This window comes from Mustelus asterias, chromosome 23 (genome assembly GCF_964213995.1).
Source record: "Mustelus asterias chromosome 23, sMusAst1.hap1.1, whole genome shotgun sequence".
Taxonomy (NCBI): Eukaryota; Metazoa; Chordata; class Chondrichthyes; order Carcharhiniformes; family Triakidae; genus Mustelus; species Mustelus asterias.
In genome coordinates, this window is record NC_135823.1 from 44,119,271 (window position 1) to 44,137,837 (window position 18,567).

At 43.3% G+C, this 18,567-nt stretch overlaps 1 protein-coding gene across 5 annotated transcripts in view; it reads left to right on the forward strand.

Moving 5' to 3' along the window:
- Positions 1–18,567, forward strand: part of mettl22 (methyltransferase 22, Kin17 lysine) — a 62,757-nt gene that overhangs the window by 31,139 nt on the left and 13,051 nt on the right. For all 5 annotated transcript variants that reach the window (XM_078240391.1, XM_078240393.1, XM_078240389.1 and 2 more), the window contains 3 exons: positions 558–629; positions 9,282–9,335; positions 14,808–14,888. In XM_078240391.1, coding sequence (XP_078096517.1) covers positions 558–629; positions 9,282–9,335; positions 14,808–14,888 — 207 coding nt within the window. The remainder of the gene's footprint in view (positions 1–557; positions 630–9,281; positions 9,336–14,807; positions 14,889–18,567) is intronic.

Here is an 18,567-nt window from a genome sequence, read left to right on the forward strand (position 1 = left end):
CAGACACAGGGAGAACGTGCAAACTCCACACAGACAGTGACCCAAGCCAGGAATCAAACCCAGGTCCCTGGCCCCAGGTCCCTGGCACTGTGAGGCAGCAGTTCTAACCGCAAGAGCTAGAAACTATACAGAACCTGTATCTTAAGGAAGAGTCAAAGGGCTGGTGAATGACAATTGGAACACAGGCACAGATGAAATAAGTAAACTGGCAGAATACATGAACGCATGGGTACCTCAAAATTTGTAAACCAAAACCAAGATTCTTGAGAACAAAATTAGAAAGTCTTTCAGAAACAATCAAAATACTAATGAAATTTTGGGGGCTAAAATACAAAAAGAAGGAAGTAACCCTTCAATTATATTTGGAGCACGGAATTGTAAATTTGCCCTGCACTTCAGGAAAGATATTTTAACCATGGAGATGCAGCAGCATAATGGTGCTTAGAGGTTTAAGTTATGAAGATAGGTTACATCAGCCATGTGTGTGTCTGTTCAAAGCGCTGGACTTTATGTATAAAAAATGAAGTGTTTTGAATAGTTGCTTTTTATGTTTCTAGATGTTGGTGAAGATCTAATGAACATGTGTGAAAGAAATATCATTGTGAACAAGCATATTTATGGGGCAGCAGGTAAGGTGAGGTCAATGGTGCTTTGAAAAAGATATAATCAAATCACAGTGTTTTATGTGTTGTCATTCCAACTGATTGGGACAGTAATTGAGTTCATTCTAAAACAGTAGCATTAAGAGAAATTATTGCTGAAGTGCCGGGCATTGGTGTGAGATTACTCTTGCACTATAACTGGAGCATCAGTGTGAAGTGGCTTCAGTTTGCATCCGCTGTAAAGTTGTAGTGTAAATCCAGAGTCTGGGCCCCACCTGGCTCTGGAAAAAAGGCATATTGCTCCCAAGGTGGAACAGTCTAACTCCAGGATCAGGTCTTGCCTCGACTCCAGAAATGTGCCAATTTTGTAATATCCATATAAAGTGGAAATGCTGTAGTTACAAAGTAAATAAAGGTCCAAAACTCTTTCCACAATATGAATACCGGTTTTCTCCCAACAATTTTACACAATGTGCTGTTACCTCAGATGTCAAACGTTGTTTAAAACGCTGGCCTAAATTTTATGCTTCCCTCCAAGATCCCACCTGCCCCGACCCAGAAGCGATTTTATGGTGGGGCAAGTAGGGAGTCAAATGGGGAGCCTGCCCTTGACGTAATTAAGACCCTTATGTGGCCATTTCAAGGCCTTTTGCTGCCCAGCCTCTATTTTCAGGCTGGTGGGCACCAGGTAACTCACCGGGAAGTAGAAAAACTTACATCCACAACTTTGGGCAGGAAGGTAGCCGAGCGGAGAGGCGGTTGCTCCATTGGAAGCCCTCTCCTGACTGGGGTGACGCCAGTCTCTCCTCACCGACCCCCCATCCCCCACCAGCCTATCCCCCAATATCCCTGTCGGCCCCCTTGCGAGGCATCCATGACCCTCCCCTTCCAGGGACCTCTACCTCTTTGTGGGGTAGAGAACTTCATTGACTCACACATCCCGTGTCCTTCATAAAAGTCTAGCTCATAGATAAGACTGAGATCACAATGTTTAATAAGTTGAATGAAGTCTTAGAAAACAAACATTTGTTTCAAACTCACAATGATATATAATTTTGGGATGATTGGGGCTCATAAGAAAAAGAAAACAGTCAAAATGCAAAAAGCTGCAAGAGAGACCCAAAAATGTTTCGCAACTGTTAGGATAGATAGTAGGCCAAAGAAGAGGGGAGCATGTGATCAGTGTAATGAATAGATTATTTGTATAACTTTTCAAAAGCAACGACTAAACAAATTCCAGTGATAGTGGGATGAAATGATGGACAGCACATATAAAAGTTAGTTTTAAAAATTGGTTATGAAGAAGCTAGAATAACAAAATATTCACAAGGCAATCAAGCCAGATTCTGAAATGCCAAAGGACTTTAAGAAGAAAATTGCTGTGGCTAATCAGTTTCACAGCTTGATACATACTGGAATAGTCCCCAAGTTCTGGATACTCGCAAATGTAGTGGTGATTTGCCCAAGAGTAGTCTCTTCATTTTACCATGCCCTGTGGTCCTATACTTTCCTCATCATTTGTTTGTATGAGTCCCCATTTTCAACTTCAGTGAGCACCTGACCAAGGAGTAGCGCTCCGAAAGCTTGTGATTTCAAATAAACCTCTTGGACTATAATCTGTGTGACCTCTCAGCTTGTACACCCTAGTCCAACACTGGCATCGCCACATCATAGGGAAAGAATACATGAGGTAGTTCCCCATTCCGCCCCCCCTCCCCCAAAGGGAACACAAGTCCACTTCCCAATGTATCCCCCACCTGTCAGCAACTGTTATCTCACCAGGTTCTAGCTCTTCTGCCAGCACCATTATAGGTTTCTCGGTTCTGCTATTGACCATTGCTTGTAACCCGGATCACAGGACAGTTACCTGAGCCTGCAGTGAAAGGGAAGTGATTGTCATCTCCGGAGGTCTGAAATGACAGTGCTACCCTAACAAACAGAGCAAATGGAGTTCCAGTATTGCAGTATAGAGTCAATCACACACATTAACAGGCTCTTATATCCATTGTGCAGAAAGCCTTAAAAAAACATGATTATTAAAGAGAGTATTCAGATTGGTTTTAAAAGTAATAGACCTACTGCTGAAAGCTAAATTAGCTCGTGAGGCCATGGGACATGGATCATTTCTGTGCTACTGAGACAATGGAATTGGTGTCTACCGAAGTCGTGGCATTAAAATAATATATTTTGTGATGTACTATATTATCTTGGGAAAATACTAGATATGATGAAACTTCATGGAATTTCATAATAGAAATATTATCTTACTCTTTCTTCAGGATATTAAGTTGGGTACAGTCATGCTTGAGAAAATAATACTGTTTAACATTTGAGGGAGAAATAGATTGAAAACTTAATGATGCTGCACTTTTTTTTAATAAGCGTTAAACCAGGCCCTATACAGCAGGCAGTATGTGCTCATGTATTTTTTGAGGATAAAGAATATCGTCCACCATCTTGGGATAAGCATCAATAAGTTTCTATAGGATTATATTCACTGGATTTTGGAAGAGTGAGCAGGGATCCCATAGAAACTTATAAAATTCTAACAAGGTTAGACAGGGTAGATTCAGAAAGAATGTTCTCTTTACAAATGCGAGGTGATGCATTTTGGTAGATCCAATTCACGGGGAGCTATAAAATAAATGGCAAAACCATCAGGAGCATAGACACACAGTGAGATCTGGGAGTACAGGTCCACAGATTCTTAAAAGTGGCAGCACAACTGGAAAAGGTGGTGAAGAAAGCATATGGCATACTTGCCTTCATTGGCCGGGGCATCAAGTATAAAAGTTGGCAAATTATGTCACAGTGATGTACAACGTTGATTGGGCCACATTTGGAATACTGTGTCCAATTCTGGTCGCCACACTACCAGAAGGAGGTGGAGGCTTTGGAAGGAGTGCAGAAAAGGTTTACCAGGATGTTGCCTGGTATGGAGGGTATTAGCAAGGAGGAGAGATTGAATAAACTGGGATTGTTCTCCCTGGAAAGAAGGAGGCTGAGCTTATAAAATTATGAGGGGCACAGATAGGGTGAACAGTTGGAAGCTTTTTTCCCAGGGCAAAAATGACAATTACAAAGGGGCACAAGTTTAAGGTAAGGGGAAAAGGTTCAGTAGGGATGTGCGGGGAAAGATTTTTACACAGAGGGTGGTGGGAGCCTGTAATGCACTGCCAAGTGAGGTGGTTGAAGCAGAAACATTAGTGACATTAAAGACTTATCTGGATAGACACACGAACCGACAGGGGATAGAGGAATACAGGCAGTATCCCATTCCATGCCCCTCCACCCCTCCCCACCTTCCCCCTCATCCTGTCCCCTCCTCCGTCCCTCCCTCCCCATTCCCCCCATCTCCTTCCTCCGTCCCCACCCTCCATCTCTCCCAGTCTCTCCCACTCCGTCACCCCTCTGTCTCCTTGTTTTCCCCCCATCCTCCTCTGTTCCACCCTCCCCGTCCCACCCCCTCTCAACCTCTCCACACCCCTTCCTCTTTCTCTCCCCCTCTCCCCCAATGATCAAATCAGTTGAGGAATCAGATAGGGCAGAGGCTGTTGTAATGGTATTATGTAATGAGATAGGTTCATTAGTTGTCTTACAGTAAAATATCTGGTGGGGAATAGTAACCATAATATGATCGAATTTCATATTGAGTTTGAGAGTGGTTTGGTTAAGTCTGAAACTAGGAGCTTAAGTTTAAACAAAACCAATTAACATGGTTTTGAGGCATGAGTTGGTTCAGGTTAGATAAGAAAATTCAATCAAAAGATATGAACGTGGATAAGCATTGCTGAACATTTGAAGAATAATTTGTCATTCTTAATAAACATGCAAGTCCTTGAAGTAAAATCCCCACAGGAAATGTGGTTCGACCGTGGTTAACTAAAGTACTAAGGATATCAGATTAACAGAAGAGATTAATAAAAACAAAAATAGATAGAAATTTTATTTAAATTTGGAAACTACCACCAGCAGACGTGTGACATCTGGTGAGCTGAGAGGTTAACAGCTTCACTATACAGTCCTGGAAAGAGTCAGATTTTGCAGGCTGTTGAAAGGCTATGTGTGTACATTAGGGATGGATAATGAATGTTGACCTAGCAAGCATCGCCAACACCCATGAAATAATTTTAGATCCTGAAAGAAGGTTTCTGCTAAGTACACCTCCGGTGCTTTTCCTTAAAATTTTCCTTAAATCTTTGCAACTTTCATCCCAGAGCCTTTGCGCTCCTCTGGCCCTATTTTGGTTATTTTAACAGCTACAGGCCCAACTTTGGCCTTTGTAAACCTGACTACCTTAAATTCTGTGGGCTGTCATCTCACCCTTGTAAATTCTCCTGAGCAGCACATTGCTTGTTCCCATCATTTTTCTCCAGTCTCCGTATAATGTGAAGCTTCTAAACACAAGACTACACTTCCAGCTGAGTTATTGCCTGACAATATGTCCATCACTCCCATGGTAAGCTTGGTATTACCCCAACAGCCACTACTCCAGTGGCCAACTTACCTGCAGGTAAATTTTATTTAAGGGCACCTTCAAGCGTTGACCAATAAGCCCTCCTGCCAACGCGGTGGTATTTGTACTGCTTTCAGGTGACATCTTTGCAACCTTTGCTGCAAGTAGGATTTTAAGGCAGGCAGTGTCCCTGAGGATAGTTATTTATTTTGTCAGAGCGTAGGACACTAAAGAAGTCATTTTCCCTTTGTGTAAAAAACACTGGTACTCCTTAGTAATAGTTGAGCTTGAGTTCAGTACCTCATAACTACAGACTGTAGTGTTCCCTGTTGGAATCTTGGCATAGCAACAGTTTTCTTTAATATGCCCAGGTTCCTCACACTGAAAACACACAGGCCCCTGCCAGTTTACTATCTACGTCCTTTCTTTTAAAAGTGGGAGACTGCTCTGCTTTTCTTTCCCTGCTCTCATTTTCTCTAGAACATGTTTCGGTTTCATCATACCCTATCTCTCTCTAGCATGCAGGAGTTACCAAACCTAGGCATAGTTAGTGGTATGTGGGTCAATTTATAGTGCTCTGCTGTGATAGCTGTGTCTCTAGCTTTGGAAACTCTTTGTTCCTCCACATGGGTTTTTAAGTAACACGAGAGGCCGTTCTTGAACTCCTCCAACAGGCTTTTCGAGTGAGATCAAGGATGCATTTATATCAACCTCTTGAACCGTGCGTACTAACCTAGAGTACTTTAAAAAAAACAAAGCTTATCTCCAAACAAGGACCATTCTATTAACTAGCAGTTGCTCCACTACATAAAGGTGACCCTTCCCTAGTCAATTCAATTTTCTTTAAGTTCTTTCCTTTTGGGCCTGATATTCCTTCTCTAGTTTTTCCAGTTGGATAGTTCCTCCTTTTTCTCATTTCTCTTTCCCAGTGTCTTTCTCTTACAGTTAATCCAGTCTCTTGATTTATGGTTTTCAGTCTCCCATGTGGCAGGCCTGTGGTTTCTGAATGGAGTCGATGGTTTCAAATTGAAGTGAGGGTCTTGTAAAGCGAAGGCCTCACAGCCGGTTGTGGGGTTTCTTGTAGTCGAATATTTAGGAGGTTGGCTCTCAGGTGAACTTTAAAGCTGGAATAAGTTAAGTACTTTGGCTGCAGCTAGTTTCAGAGTCCGGTTCTTCTCAAGACTGGCTGATGACTGATGGTTCTAATAACCTGCTAGATCCTGGGGTAATGAGTGTGCTGCCCCCTGAACGCAGTGTCGATCAGATGACTGCTGGGTTAATATTTCTGAGGCCCAGCCAGTCTGGTTAGGATGGGGGAAGCTATTGTGATACAATGGGAAGGTGATCATGGCCACTGAGTTTCAATATTGCCTTTCGTCCAGTCTGAAACATGGAGGCAGGCTGTCTTACAACTCCAGCGTCTTAAGACATCCTTAGACAATGAGATATGTGAATTCCACAGGTAGCTGTGAGGTACCCTCATCTCGACCCATATTTTATTGGGTATTTGTGATTCTTGTTTCTGTCTGTAGTCCAAGTGCCAATGGTCACATGATTTAGCACAGCCACTTTAACAAATTATTTGTGTCGATGTGTCTAATTTTTTTAAGTATTGACTGAAGTTCATAATGTGACATGCCTTTACTTGCCATGACAAGAGTTGTTCCATTATCAGCCATATAATGTGTCATCAGAACTTGTGACAGAGACGGTTTTTGTGTCCTTGACTACGCTTACTGAATCCAGTTGCTTTGGTTGTGCAAATGCATTTCTTTTAGGCATGTCAAAATTTCTTCAAGTGTGATTTATGTTGATTCAGGAATTGCCATTGTTAGATTTTGTATATTTCAAACTGAAATCTTGCAACTCTTTTAAAAAATCTTGCCTTGTCACAAGACAAAAGCAATGTTGAGTTACGCTCAGATGAAATAATGGTCAGTCCAGTCCAACTTTTCTGGTTATCTTGACAGCTTTGACATCTTGTTGCAGGACCAGAAAGTAATCAGGAAATGTTCAGTGTGTGAATGCAGCTACATTGTTTGAATTTGGTTGGAAGATGTGTACAGCTCATCCGTGTTCTGCATAGAGTGCTATTGGTATACTCATTTTCCATTAGTCCTTCTGACACTATAGCAACCTGTGATCCCATTCCATGTTCTTAAATTTAACTATAAATTGATTTAATGTCACTGAGAGTAACCAACTTACTATTCACAAACAACTCTTTTGCATTGTCTCATTATTAGTCATAATAGGAGCATAGCTATTAACTAAGGTAGTGAAGTACTTCTTTGTAAGTGTGGGACACTTACTTTTGAACTAGTTGCGAAGCAGCTTCATGCATATATCATTATTGAATATTGCTTGGTAGCTTCCTCCAAGGACTTATCCATGGCCCCCTCTCTCTATTTCTTATCTCTGTGCTTGCTGCCCTTTGGCAACATCATCCCAAGATGAAGTATTGGTTATCACATGTGCACTGATGACTCCAGCTCTACCTCACCACCTCTTCTCTTGACTCTTCCACTGTTGATAAATTATCAGAGTGAATATCCAACATCCAATACTGAATGAGCAGAAGTTTCTTCCAGTTAAAAATTGGGAAGGCCAAAGCCATTATTTTGGAGTCCATGTTTCAAACTCTATCCCCTAGTTACCGTCTCCATCGCTCTCGCTGGCAATAGTCTGAGTCTGTTTGCAACATGCCACATTTCACTCTGCAATGAGCTCCCGACCTCATATTCACACGACCAATAGGCCGCCTATTTGCACCTCCTTAACATTGTTGACTTTGCTCATAAAACCATCATTCATGCCTTTAAAAACCTTTAGAATTGACTATCCCAATGGATTGCTGGCTGGTCTTCCACAATCTACCCTCCATAAACTTGACATAATCAAAATCTCTGCTACCCATGTCTTAACTTATACCAAGTCTGGATCACCAATCACCCTTGTGCTCAGTGCCAAGCAGTGCCTTGATTTTAAAATTCTCACCCTTGTTTATAAATCATTCCATGGCTTCCTCCCTCTTGATCTTTGTTATCACCTTCAGCCACGCAACCCTCTGAAACATCTACACTCATCTAATTTTGGCCTCTTGAGCGTCGCGAATTGTAATCACTCCCCTATCGCTGGCCAGGCCTTCAGCAATGAAGGCCTGGCCAGCGATGAATAATCGTTCTAAACGTTTTCATCTCTCAACCTCGCTTTGCTCCCTTAAGACATTCATTGAAACCTGCCTCAATGACCAAGATTTCAGTCATCTGACCAAGTATCTCCTTATGTGGCTCAATGTCGTATTTATAATGCCCCTGTGAAGCGTGCTGGCATGTTTCATAACAATAAAGATGCTATACAAAGATAGGTTGTTGTTGTCATCAGATTTTCTTTTTAATTAACACTGTGATGGCAGTGATCTGTGTTTTAATAGATTCAATAGATGACATACTACTTGTTATAGTTACGCTATAAAGAGGAACCAATTCTTATGAGGATGTACATCCATATTTACTGCTGCACTGGCAGTCAGGTGCTGAGCTGTATCAGTCCACCAGCCACATGGAAAGTTGCAAGAAATACACTCGATGTAGCTCCAGCATTATGAATCTATAAGTGTGATTACGTCAAACTTCTGGGAACAAGAAGACATAGGACTGGGGTACCATCATAATGGTGCAGCGGGAGAGGAAATATGAAGATGAATGCAAACTGACTTTGTACTGAAGTTTGCAGTGTTCACTTTTCCGATTAGAGTGCGTAATTGTAATTATTTGAGTGTGACTGAAATGTGAACGCATGTTGTAAATAAATTGCAAAATGGCATTTAAGAAAATATACTTGCCAAAATCTGAAGAACAAAGTAACTGTCACAAATTCTGTGGTGTACAGAATGCGTTGATGTGATGACAACAAAAAACCCTTACACATTAAAACAAGCCATTTAAAAGAAGAAGAGTTGCAATGTTTAAGTTTTGGCGATGTAGTAAAAGGATAAATTCCTAATCTCATGCCTGAAGGGAGCAACATTTCTCAGCCTGAAGTGCAATTTCCTGCTGGAACCTTGTTTTTGAGGAATTTACCCGAAAGCGAATTGATGCCCCGGTTAAGATATTTGTAAAGGAAATATGTCCTGTTGGGTAATTTCACACTTTGTACATTAAAATATATTTTTTTTCTTTTAAAATTAAAACAAAATATTTGTGCTGTGCCTGAACCAACAGGAGGTGAAATTAAAGTGAGGGAATTGGACTGGCTGAGAGATGACTTATGCACAGGTAAGAGATTAACTCAACTACAGTGGTAACTATCTGTTTATACATCGCTCAAGTATCCCTTTAAGGAGTTAAACAAAAGTACAGGTTGTAGTTTGTACTTATTTGCTTATCAAATATGTTGATTTACAACTTATTTGCATTATATATTGCTGCATTGAGATGTGGCCAAAGTTCATATAGCTTTGTCCAGGAACCATGCGAAGTTGCTTTACAGACTAGCAAACATCAAGGATTTAGGAGAATTTATACCCAGACTAGAATAGCGATTATTTACAAATTACAATACAAACAATGTGTTATAAATTCCCTGGAACTTGTTCTATATCATACAGTATTTGAAAGGCGGAATTCTCCCAAGGATAGCTAGTATGGTCCAAAATGTAGCATCGCTCTATTAAAATTCGACACAAAGGTATCACGAAAGTATTTGTAATCCCAGTTCCACATTTCACAAACTTTAATGTGTCCAAAGCTTTGTTTCCTGAGCTTTTCAGTAGATACTTGCATTCTCATTGAGATTCACTGTCTTGAGCAATTGTGTTCAAGATCCTCATTTCACTTTCTAGATCTTCCTGTACTCTGACTCTGCGATCTACTCTTTTAACTTCTATTTCTTCCAGTTCACAAAAACTGCATTCCCCCACTTTTGCCTCCTTCCCTACTTCAGCTTAGCTGCTCCACGAACCTTAAACTAGGCTTGCCCAACACTTATCGGTTGGAAGGTCACATTTCAGATTTTCTCTTGCTCGGGGCGGGGGGGCTAAAGAGCAATTATGGTAAGAAAAGGAAATAAGCTCAGAGGAATGGGAATTCATCTCGCTGTTCCTCCAAACAACACATCAGCATCACTATAATCCAGCTGCAGATAAGAAGACTAATTTACCACCTTACTCTGTTCATTGTGCCTTGATTCAGTGAGGCATCTGCCCATGATGCCTACACATGTACCTGATGTAGCGTCGTGGGGTGTCCCACACCTGCTGCCCATCTCTGAGGGGTGCACCTGATGCTGTATTCCCATCCTGATTCTTCGCACATGGGATCACATTTCCAGTCTTTCCTCGCTTGCAGGAGGCCCCATTCATAAATTCTGGGAGGAAAGGGACACAACCAGATGATGTGAAATTTATATCGACCAACAGAAATCTGCACCTCTAATGAGCCAGTTTTACAGGAAGAGACTAAGTAAAATTGCTTTACCTTCTCTACACTACCAGGAGCACGGATTCAGTGAGACAGCTGGCATTTATTCTATTTGAACAAGAAATCGATGTCCACCCTTGAACCTAAGGCGCCAATACGGAGTATTCCATATAGATGTTCATTTGTTAGCAGCAATCTTAATTTGGACTTGATGCTTTTCATTCGCAAAAATGTTGCTCACAGTAACATGTGCTGTCAAACAACATGATGAGGTGACAGGCATGTCTTTGCAGGTTTGAAATCACATTGGACATAATGCTTGTAAAATGTCAGAAGATCATGCTTGGCAAAAGCTCTCTGCAGGGCACTGTCCTTCTGAATCTCAATTAACTCTAAGTGGAACGCATCAGTGGTATCAGTCCCAAATAGGTTTGCAAAGAACTTCATCTCATCACTGTGCCCTCTGAAATCCGCAAATCTGTGCTTGAATTCATCTCTCAATCCACCACTAGGGCAGCACACTTCGCATTGTCCATTGTATCAGCATGCCTTGTGGAAAGCATTGCAAGGTGGACTACTTTCTTGGCCAGCTGCTTCTGAAGCAATTCCAGCTTCTGAATGAACACTTAGACATGTTCATACAGCTTGTTGACAAATTGATCTTTTCCATGCAATTTCACATTCAGGTTGGCAAGAAGTCTAGTAAGGTAAACTAGGAATGCTAAGTCATTTAGCCACACATCATCATCCATGAAAGCTCATCTTTTCGTTTGTTTGTATGAAGAACTTTATCTCTTAATGTAGTGCCCAGAATCTGGCTAGTGTGGGCACTTTGAGAAGCCAGTGGAACTGGCTGAAGTGAATCACATCCTCATGCTGCAAGCCTACCTCTGCAAGAAAGGCTCGGTCTGTGATTAAGATCCTTAGACATGATGAAGTTGACAGTTTAAATAACCTTCTCCATCACATGTCTCATCTCCAGGGTCTTTGCTGTTGGTGGATGATGCACCGATGTGTGATGACTTTCTGAGCCACTGATTTGATCATCAAACTGACCAATCCATTGTGCTTGCCCATCATTGGAGGAGCTCCATCAGTATCAGGCCGCAAAGTCTGTCCTCAGGAAGACTGAAGCATTTCGCTGAGAATGTCTTGACCCGGTGTTCTTCCTTTCGTTGCGTGGGGTTCCAGCAGTTCCTCAATTACTTCAAATTTTTTAGTAACTCTTCTAAGTAGTTTGCAAGTTGAGCAGAATCACTCACATCCATGCTGTCAAGTCCCAGGCTGTAAAACCCACAGGCATTGGGTCTTTCAGTTAGAGAACTCTGAATGTTGGCTGCTAGGCCAGCCACCCTTCTTGCAATGGTCTGTTATGAAAGGCTAGCTTTCTCTCCCATTGACAGTTCATCAGGACATACCACAGATGCAAACAAACCCAAGCAGTCTTTTATAAATTTCCCATCAGAAAGTGGTTTCCCTCTCCTGGTTATCGCTTCAGCAATAAAAAAACACTGACCTTGATCGAAGTCTCAGACGTCTGGGTTGTAGTCTTGAAGAGAGATTGCTGCTTGGTGATGTTTTGCTTCCGTGATTGCACTCGGTCAATTCCGCCTGACCTCTGAGGCTGTTAAATCTGCCCACATGTTTTGTAATGAAATGTCGCTTGATATTATTCTTTGAAGACCTTCTCCTGGCATATCAAGCACATTACTTTACGTATATCAGTGAAGACTTCATCAGTTCAGGAGGCTTTGAAGACTTGGCCTTTTGAAGTCAGCTCTCCTTTTCTTATTCACAGCTGGTGCAGAGGTGCTCGCTATCCTTAATCAGTAACTAACTCCAAATTGTTCTTCTGATCTGCAAGTCCAGTGAACTCTGTAAAAGGGTAGGGAAAAGTACATGATAAACAGCAGTATGAAAAAACACAACAATACAACCATGATAAAGTTCTCAGTAAACCCCTCCCTCTCCTTCCTCAAAGAGATCAATGGCAAAGCCCGATTGGGATATCTCCTCACCCTCTTTCGTGTCCCTTGCATCTGTGCTCTGCCCTTCGCTCCACAAAAAGCAATTGGGCCCAGCTCAACTCAAATTGAGACACCCAGGGCTCAGCCCCGCCATTACAGAGTAGACTTGCCAGTTAAAGCAAAAACTCAGGTCTCCCAAGGCCAGGCCCACCATTACTGAGCACCCCTGCAGGTTTAAGCCAACATTCAATACTTTGAGATCAGGGCCCAGTCGAGTCCGGACTGGCAGCCCAAGTTGATCGGGGGGCTGAGTGGAGTCCGGAATGGAGGTCGAGTCCGGAGGACGAGACACATTGGGCAGAAAATTACGAGAATAATTCTAAGTGTCCGCTAGCATGAAAATGGGAGTGTGACAGATCCGTTTTTTGGGCGAGTTTTTACGTCCAGTCTTGTGCATATAGTGCATGAAAAAATCGGTTAGACCATTTCTAGCTGCTACAGGCAGTGGGCGGGGCTTAATTTGCCAGCTCGCCTGCAGGGGGAGCTGTTGCATATGTGCAGACCTTTGCTGTTGCTATTGCGCAATAGCAACAGCAGCGGTCTGACAGAGAGAGAGCTGTGATGCCTCTGCTGTTGCAACCAGCCTGAACACAGCTCCCCTCCCCCCAATCACGGGGGCCCACAGCTGATCGCGAGCCCCACACACGTGGAAATATTGCCTCCGCCTCCCAGACTAATCGTGCCCCCCCTCCTTCTCACCCCCCCCCATACCGATCGCCTACAGGGCGGCAGCAGGACCCCCCCCCCATCCGATTGAGCTGTCTTGGCCTGGCCCCATCCCCATAAGCCCTGCCCCCTTCAGGCCCCATCCCCAAAAGCCCACCCGACACTGCCCAATGGGCAGTGCCAAGGTACCTGATGGGCATTGCCAAGGTGCCAGGCTGGCTGGCCCAAGGGCACCCCCCCACTTGCCGTAGGCTTCTGCAGTGGGCTTTACTGGCTTCCAGTTCTACCAGCAAGACCAACACGACAGTTCCCTGTTCATGGGGAGCAGGTGTTTTCCTCGCCGGAGAGAACCTCTCCCAGCCTGGTCATAAAGGCAAGTGAGCCCGGATGATTGAGCACCAAGCTCACTAAACACATGTAAAGCAGCATCAATACATATTTAAATAATTTATACAGTCTCTCGCCAGAAATCTGGCTCCTGTAAGATTGCAAGAAGTGAGAAATAGGGCGTGATCCTGATTTTTCAGTTCTTGCGCGATTGCACCAGTTTGCCCGCCTATCGATGGACGAACCAGTCAAATTCAGCCCACTGTCGGGGTTCCCCCCCCCCCCCCCCCCCCCCCAACCTTCTGCCTGCAAGTCCATCCCCCACCAGCCAACCAGCTGTGCTTATCTCAGGCTGGTTTCACTCCATACAGCAGCCATGGGACCTATCAGCAGCTAATGCATGGAGAAACCAGCCATGGCTGAACAGGCTTTGCGCATTTTATGAAATTCCTTCCAGGAATTTTTAACGTTGATAGTTACCTCAGAGGGCATGACGGGCCACTCAGAAATACCCATGGGCCCCTACCTTGGACAAGCCTGCCTTGAATGTTTTGTCAGTTCCAGACATGATTATTCTCACCCTACATTCGCCACAAAGTTCAGCTTATCGGAACCTCTTCTGTGCCTTCACCACATTCTGTTTGCCCAACAATTCAATACTTAATGTTCATTGGCTCCTAATTCTCTAATGCTTCAAATTTGAAATTCTCTTCAAATACTTCCATGACTTTGCCCTTCCTCGTCTCGATAATATGCAGCCCAAAACCCCGCGCCCACTAAACCCTATTACTGACTCCCAACTCCTTGTGCGTCCCACAATCCTGCCCTAAAATTAGCAGTTATCCCCTTCAGCCGCCTAAGTCCCACATTCCGGAATTCTCTGCCCTAAACTCTCCACCTCCCCTTTCCTTCTTTTAAGAGCTTCCTTGCAAACCTAACATTTTGACCAGACTCGTTTTTATGCCTTGTGTCTTGTGATATTTTTCAGATTAACAAGATTATATAAAGGCAAGTCATTACCGCTGTGACTATTCCCCCACTTCCTGTGTGAAGCCATCGGATGGCCATTCTTGAAACTTTCCAGCTCACCAATTTTGCCATCTCTTTGACCATGTCAATAGTTTCTTTTGCCTACTGGTCAATTAAATTAATAGCGTAATGTAGAGTAAACTGTAATAGTTAATGCATTAATTATTGGCCTGCTAATGTTGCCATCAATAATTGCCATATTCCTGTTTGATTTTCCTTTCAATTTGTATTTTTTAACGTGGGAATTGCTGGATAAATTATTCCATCTCTTTTATTTCAGACACTAAGAACCCTCATTGTTGGTCAGAAGAAGAAATAGCTCATTTGTATGATTATACCAATGTGCTGCTTGCGGCTGATGGTAGGAGGTTTTTATGAATATATCTTTGTATTAAAACGTCCGTACTGCAGAACTTTTAAATGCTTCAATGTATTTCTGAATATTTTGAAATAAACCAGAATCTTTCCATACATAGAAGGGCAAAGTTTTTCTAACATTATGTTTGTGTCTTTTTATACATATATAGCAGCCTGTAGCTGGTTACAGCCCCTCTTAAGATCACCAGAAGACCAGATATAATAACTTATTTCTTTTATCATTATTATATACTGCCTGGAAAACTGAGCCAAACTTCAGCTGGGCTTCTTTCTCTTATTTTTTAAAAACTTTTTAATTTTACTTTAATTACAGTTTATTTATTTATTCGTGTCACAAGTAGGCTTGCATTAACACTGCAATGAAGTTACTGTGAAAATCTCCTAGTCGTCACACTCTGGCGTCTGTTTGGGTTTTATTCTATTTATTACTTAAAATTAATGCGTATTTCACTATCATAAATTGATCTGGATGCAATCATCTGTATTTTCCTCCCTAAATCTTTTCACCTCCATCTTCTTCAAGATCTTCCTTCAAGCTCATTGGTTTGACCAAGCTTTTAGTCAACCTTCCTAACCAGCTGAATCTTGATGGAATAATAGTGCCTGCTTAAATCAACCAGCAAGTTCAAAGGATTAAGAAATAAAGGGAGCGATGTTACGAAAAAAAATTTAAGTCCAGGGCGAGCCTGAAAATGGGAGAGTTTCTGATCTGTTTTTTGGGCGAGTTCAAATCTGCAATCTTATCCACCTAGACAAAAAAAACCCCTCAAATCTAGTTTCTGCCCTGTGGGGGAGGGTCGGGGCTTAAATCGCCCGAGTGACATCTGGTGCCAGAAATATCGCGAGAGGCATGAAATTGGGCACAACCCTGATTTCTCAGATCTTGCACGATCCTACTGGCTCGCCCAGCCTATCAACCGGCAAGGGCGCAATGGTAAGTTCACCGCCCCCCCCCCCCCCGCCCCCAAAGTGTGAGTGAGTTGCCAATCTCTCGAACTTGCTGCTTGATTTATACTATTCTGTGTTAGATTTACATAAATGGCACCACACCCTTCACCTCCACATTACTTTTAAGAACTTGCTGGATTTATACATTAACTTCCCATTAAACCTGCCACAGAAAGTTAGGGTTGAAGTATATGATAATTGTTAATGAAATGCCCATGAACCTCTCTGACCCTCACTGGATCTGTAGTTTTTTAACTTAGTGTAAAAAAAAGTGATGTTCAGTGTCAACATTCAGAGCCAGAGCTTTCATATTTACACCAACTCGCAAAACCGTAATGTTTCAGACTGTTAGCTGAGGACAATCACTGGTCCTGAAAGAGAACAGTTTAAACTGTTCCACTTCATTCCTTCATGTTGTAAATTGTTAGCGATTTTAAAAATGCTCCTCTTTATTTCTCAGTCTATACCTGTTTTGACTCTCATTTACCAGTTTCCTTCTCCCTCGACCTCTGTTTCATTCTCCACCTCTAAATCTGCAGGAAATGCACTGCTGGTTCCACCATTCAGTCAGGTCCCTGATGCCCCATTCCCCTCACCATGACCTTGAGTCCTAGCTTCCAAGCCTCAGGTCAATGTAAAAGGGGGGTACCCCAAAATGTGATGGACATCCCCTACCCCTCCACACTGGAAGTTCCTAAATAAGGTTTCCTCTGCAATTGCCCGAGAAGTACAAACTTTCCATGGACAATTGCCCTCCACTGGGAACCATTCGGAAATATGATTTAAATCACTAACTTTGGGCAGCTCCAAATGTCTGACATCAATAGTTACCCAGAAAAGTTAGTTGGATTAAAACCACTTCTAGCTTCTGGGTAGCTGTTGTACAGACTGAACCTCCTACTGGCCTCAGAAAATACCCCCGAAACCCCACAGGACTCCCCCACACCCAACAAAACTTCCCCACCCCTGACTACTCACCCCACACAACTTCTTGCCAACCCCTGAATCCTCAACAGACTCCCCCACCACCCTCACAACCCCCTCACCACACTCATCCTATGGGAATCCCCACCCCTTGTAACTCTTTCTCCTACTCCCTCAACTCCATGGGACCCCCCAATTCCAGAATATCACCCCCATCCCCCTTGCCCACGTGACTCTTTCTCCACCCCCGCACAGGGCTCTTCCCCCACCCCGTCCCAACGGTCCAGCTACCAACCTCCCCACAACCATCCCAAGGTCTCGCCCCCGACCTCCCCAACTATAACCACCCGCCAACAGATCTGACCTCACAAATCTTACCCACTCACCTTATTCACTTATTTTTCTAGTTTGTCAAAAGACCTTTGAACTTACCTGCTTCACAGCTGCTAATGCTGTAAAAAAGTGGGTGTGGCTTACTTATCTGCAACAGAACTAACTTTGACAATAGGCCCCGATAACAGGTTGCACTGCATAGGTCTTGCCCGGCCTGAGTCGGAAGGTTGGGCAAAGATAGGATCGGCTGGATTTTCAGGTAAATACTTTCGAGTGGAGCGAAAATCCGACTCAATTGCCAGTCCTGAGGAAGTTATGGCCTCTTATCAGCTTCTTCATTCCGGCAGGTTATGGTGCAAAATATTTTTGAGTAGAAGGATGTCTAACTAACAGCGCACACCGCGAGATAGATTTCATAGAAATAGATTTCATATAATCCCTACAGTGCAGAAGGACACCATTCAGCCCATCAAGTCTGCACTGACCACAATCCCACCCAGGTCCTATCCCTATAACCCTGCTAATCTCCCTGACACTAAGAGGCAATTTAGTATGGCCAATCAACCTAACCCACATATCTTTGGACGGTGGGAGGAAACCGGAGCACCCGGAGGAAACCCACACAGACACTGGGAAAGCGTGCAGACTCCACACAGACAGTGACCCAAGTCGGGAATCGAACCTGGGTGCCTGGCGCTGTGAGGCAGCAGCACTAACCACTGTGCAACCGTGCAGTGAAATACAGACCATTATCTCCTTTAAGGCAGCATCCATTTTTGCCTTCATAGAATCATAGAATCCCTACAGTGGAGAAGGAGGCCATTCGGCCCATCGAGTCTGCACCGACCACAATCCTACCCAGGCCCCATGACCCCATGCATTTACCTTAGCTAGTCCCCATGACACTAAGGGTCAATTTAGCATTGCCAGTCCACCTAACCCGCACATCTTTGGAGTGTGGGAGGAAACCAGAGCACCTGGAGGAAACCCACGAGGAGAATGTGCAAACTGCACATAGACAGTGGCCCAAGCCAGGAATTGAACCAGATTCCTGGTGCTTTGAGGCAGCAGTACTAACCACTGTGCCACCGTGCCGCCCTTCTAGGAAGTGCCTTTGATAATTTGCCTTGTTTAAAGGCATTGTATAAATGTGAGGCAGTAAGCTGATTTCTAGAATCAACTATGCATATTTCATGTTCTGCGTGTTATTTTTCCTACATCTATTTATACCACCTATTATCCACAAATCTTTCATTCTGTTGTGGAACTTACTAGAAACGTAACAGTTGACGGGATGATGCCACTGAATCTGCTTACTGTGAATCCAGGATGCTCTTTCTCAGGACTGCTTGTAATCCCAGCAGTGGCCACCACTCCTGCCCGGTGTTGCTGGAAATACAGATCTGTCGACCATCCAATTGACCACTCTCTAAAATGTGACGTCCTCCCAAGATAGG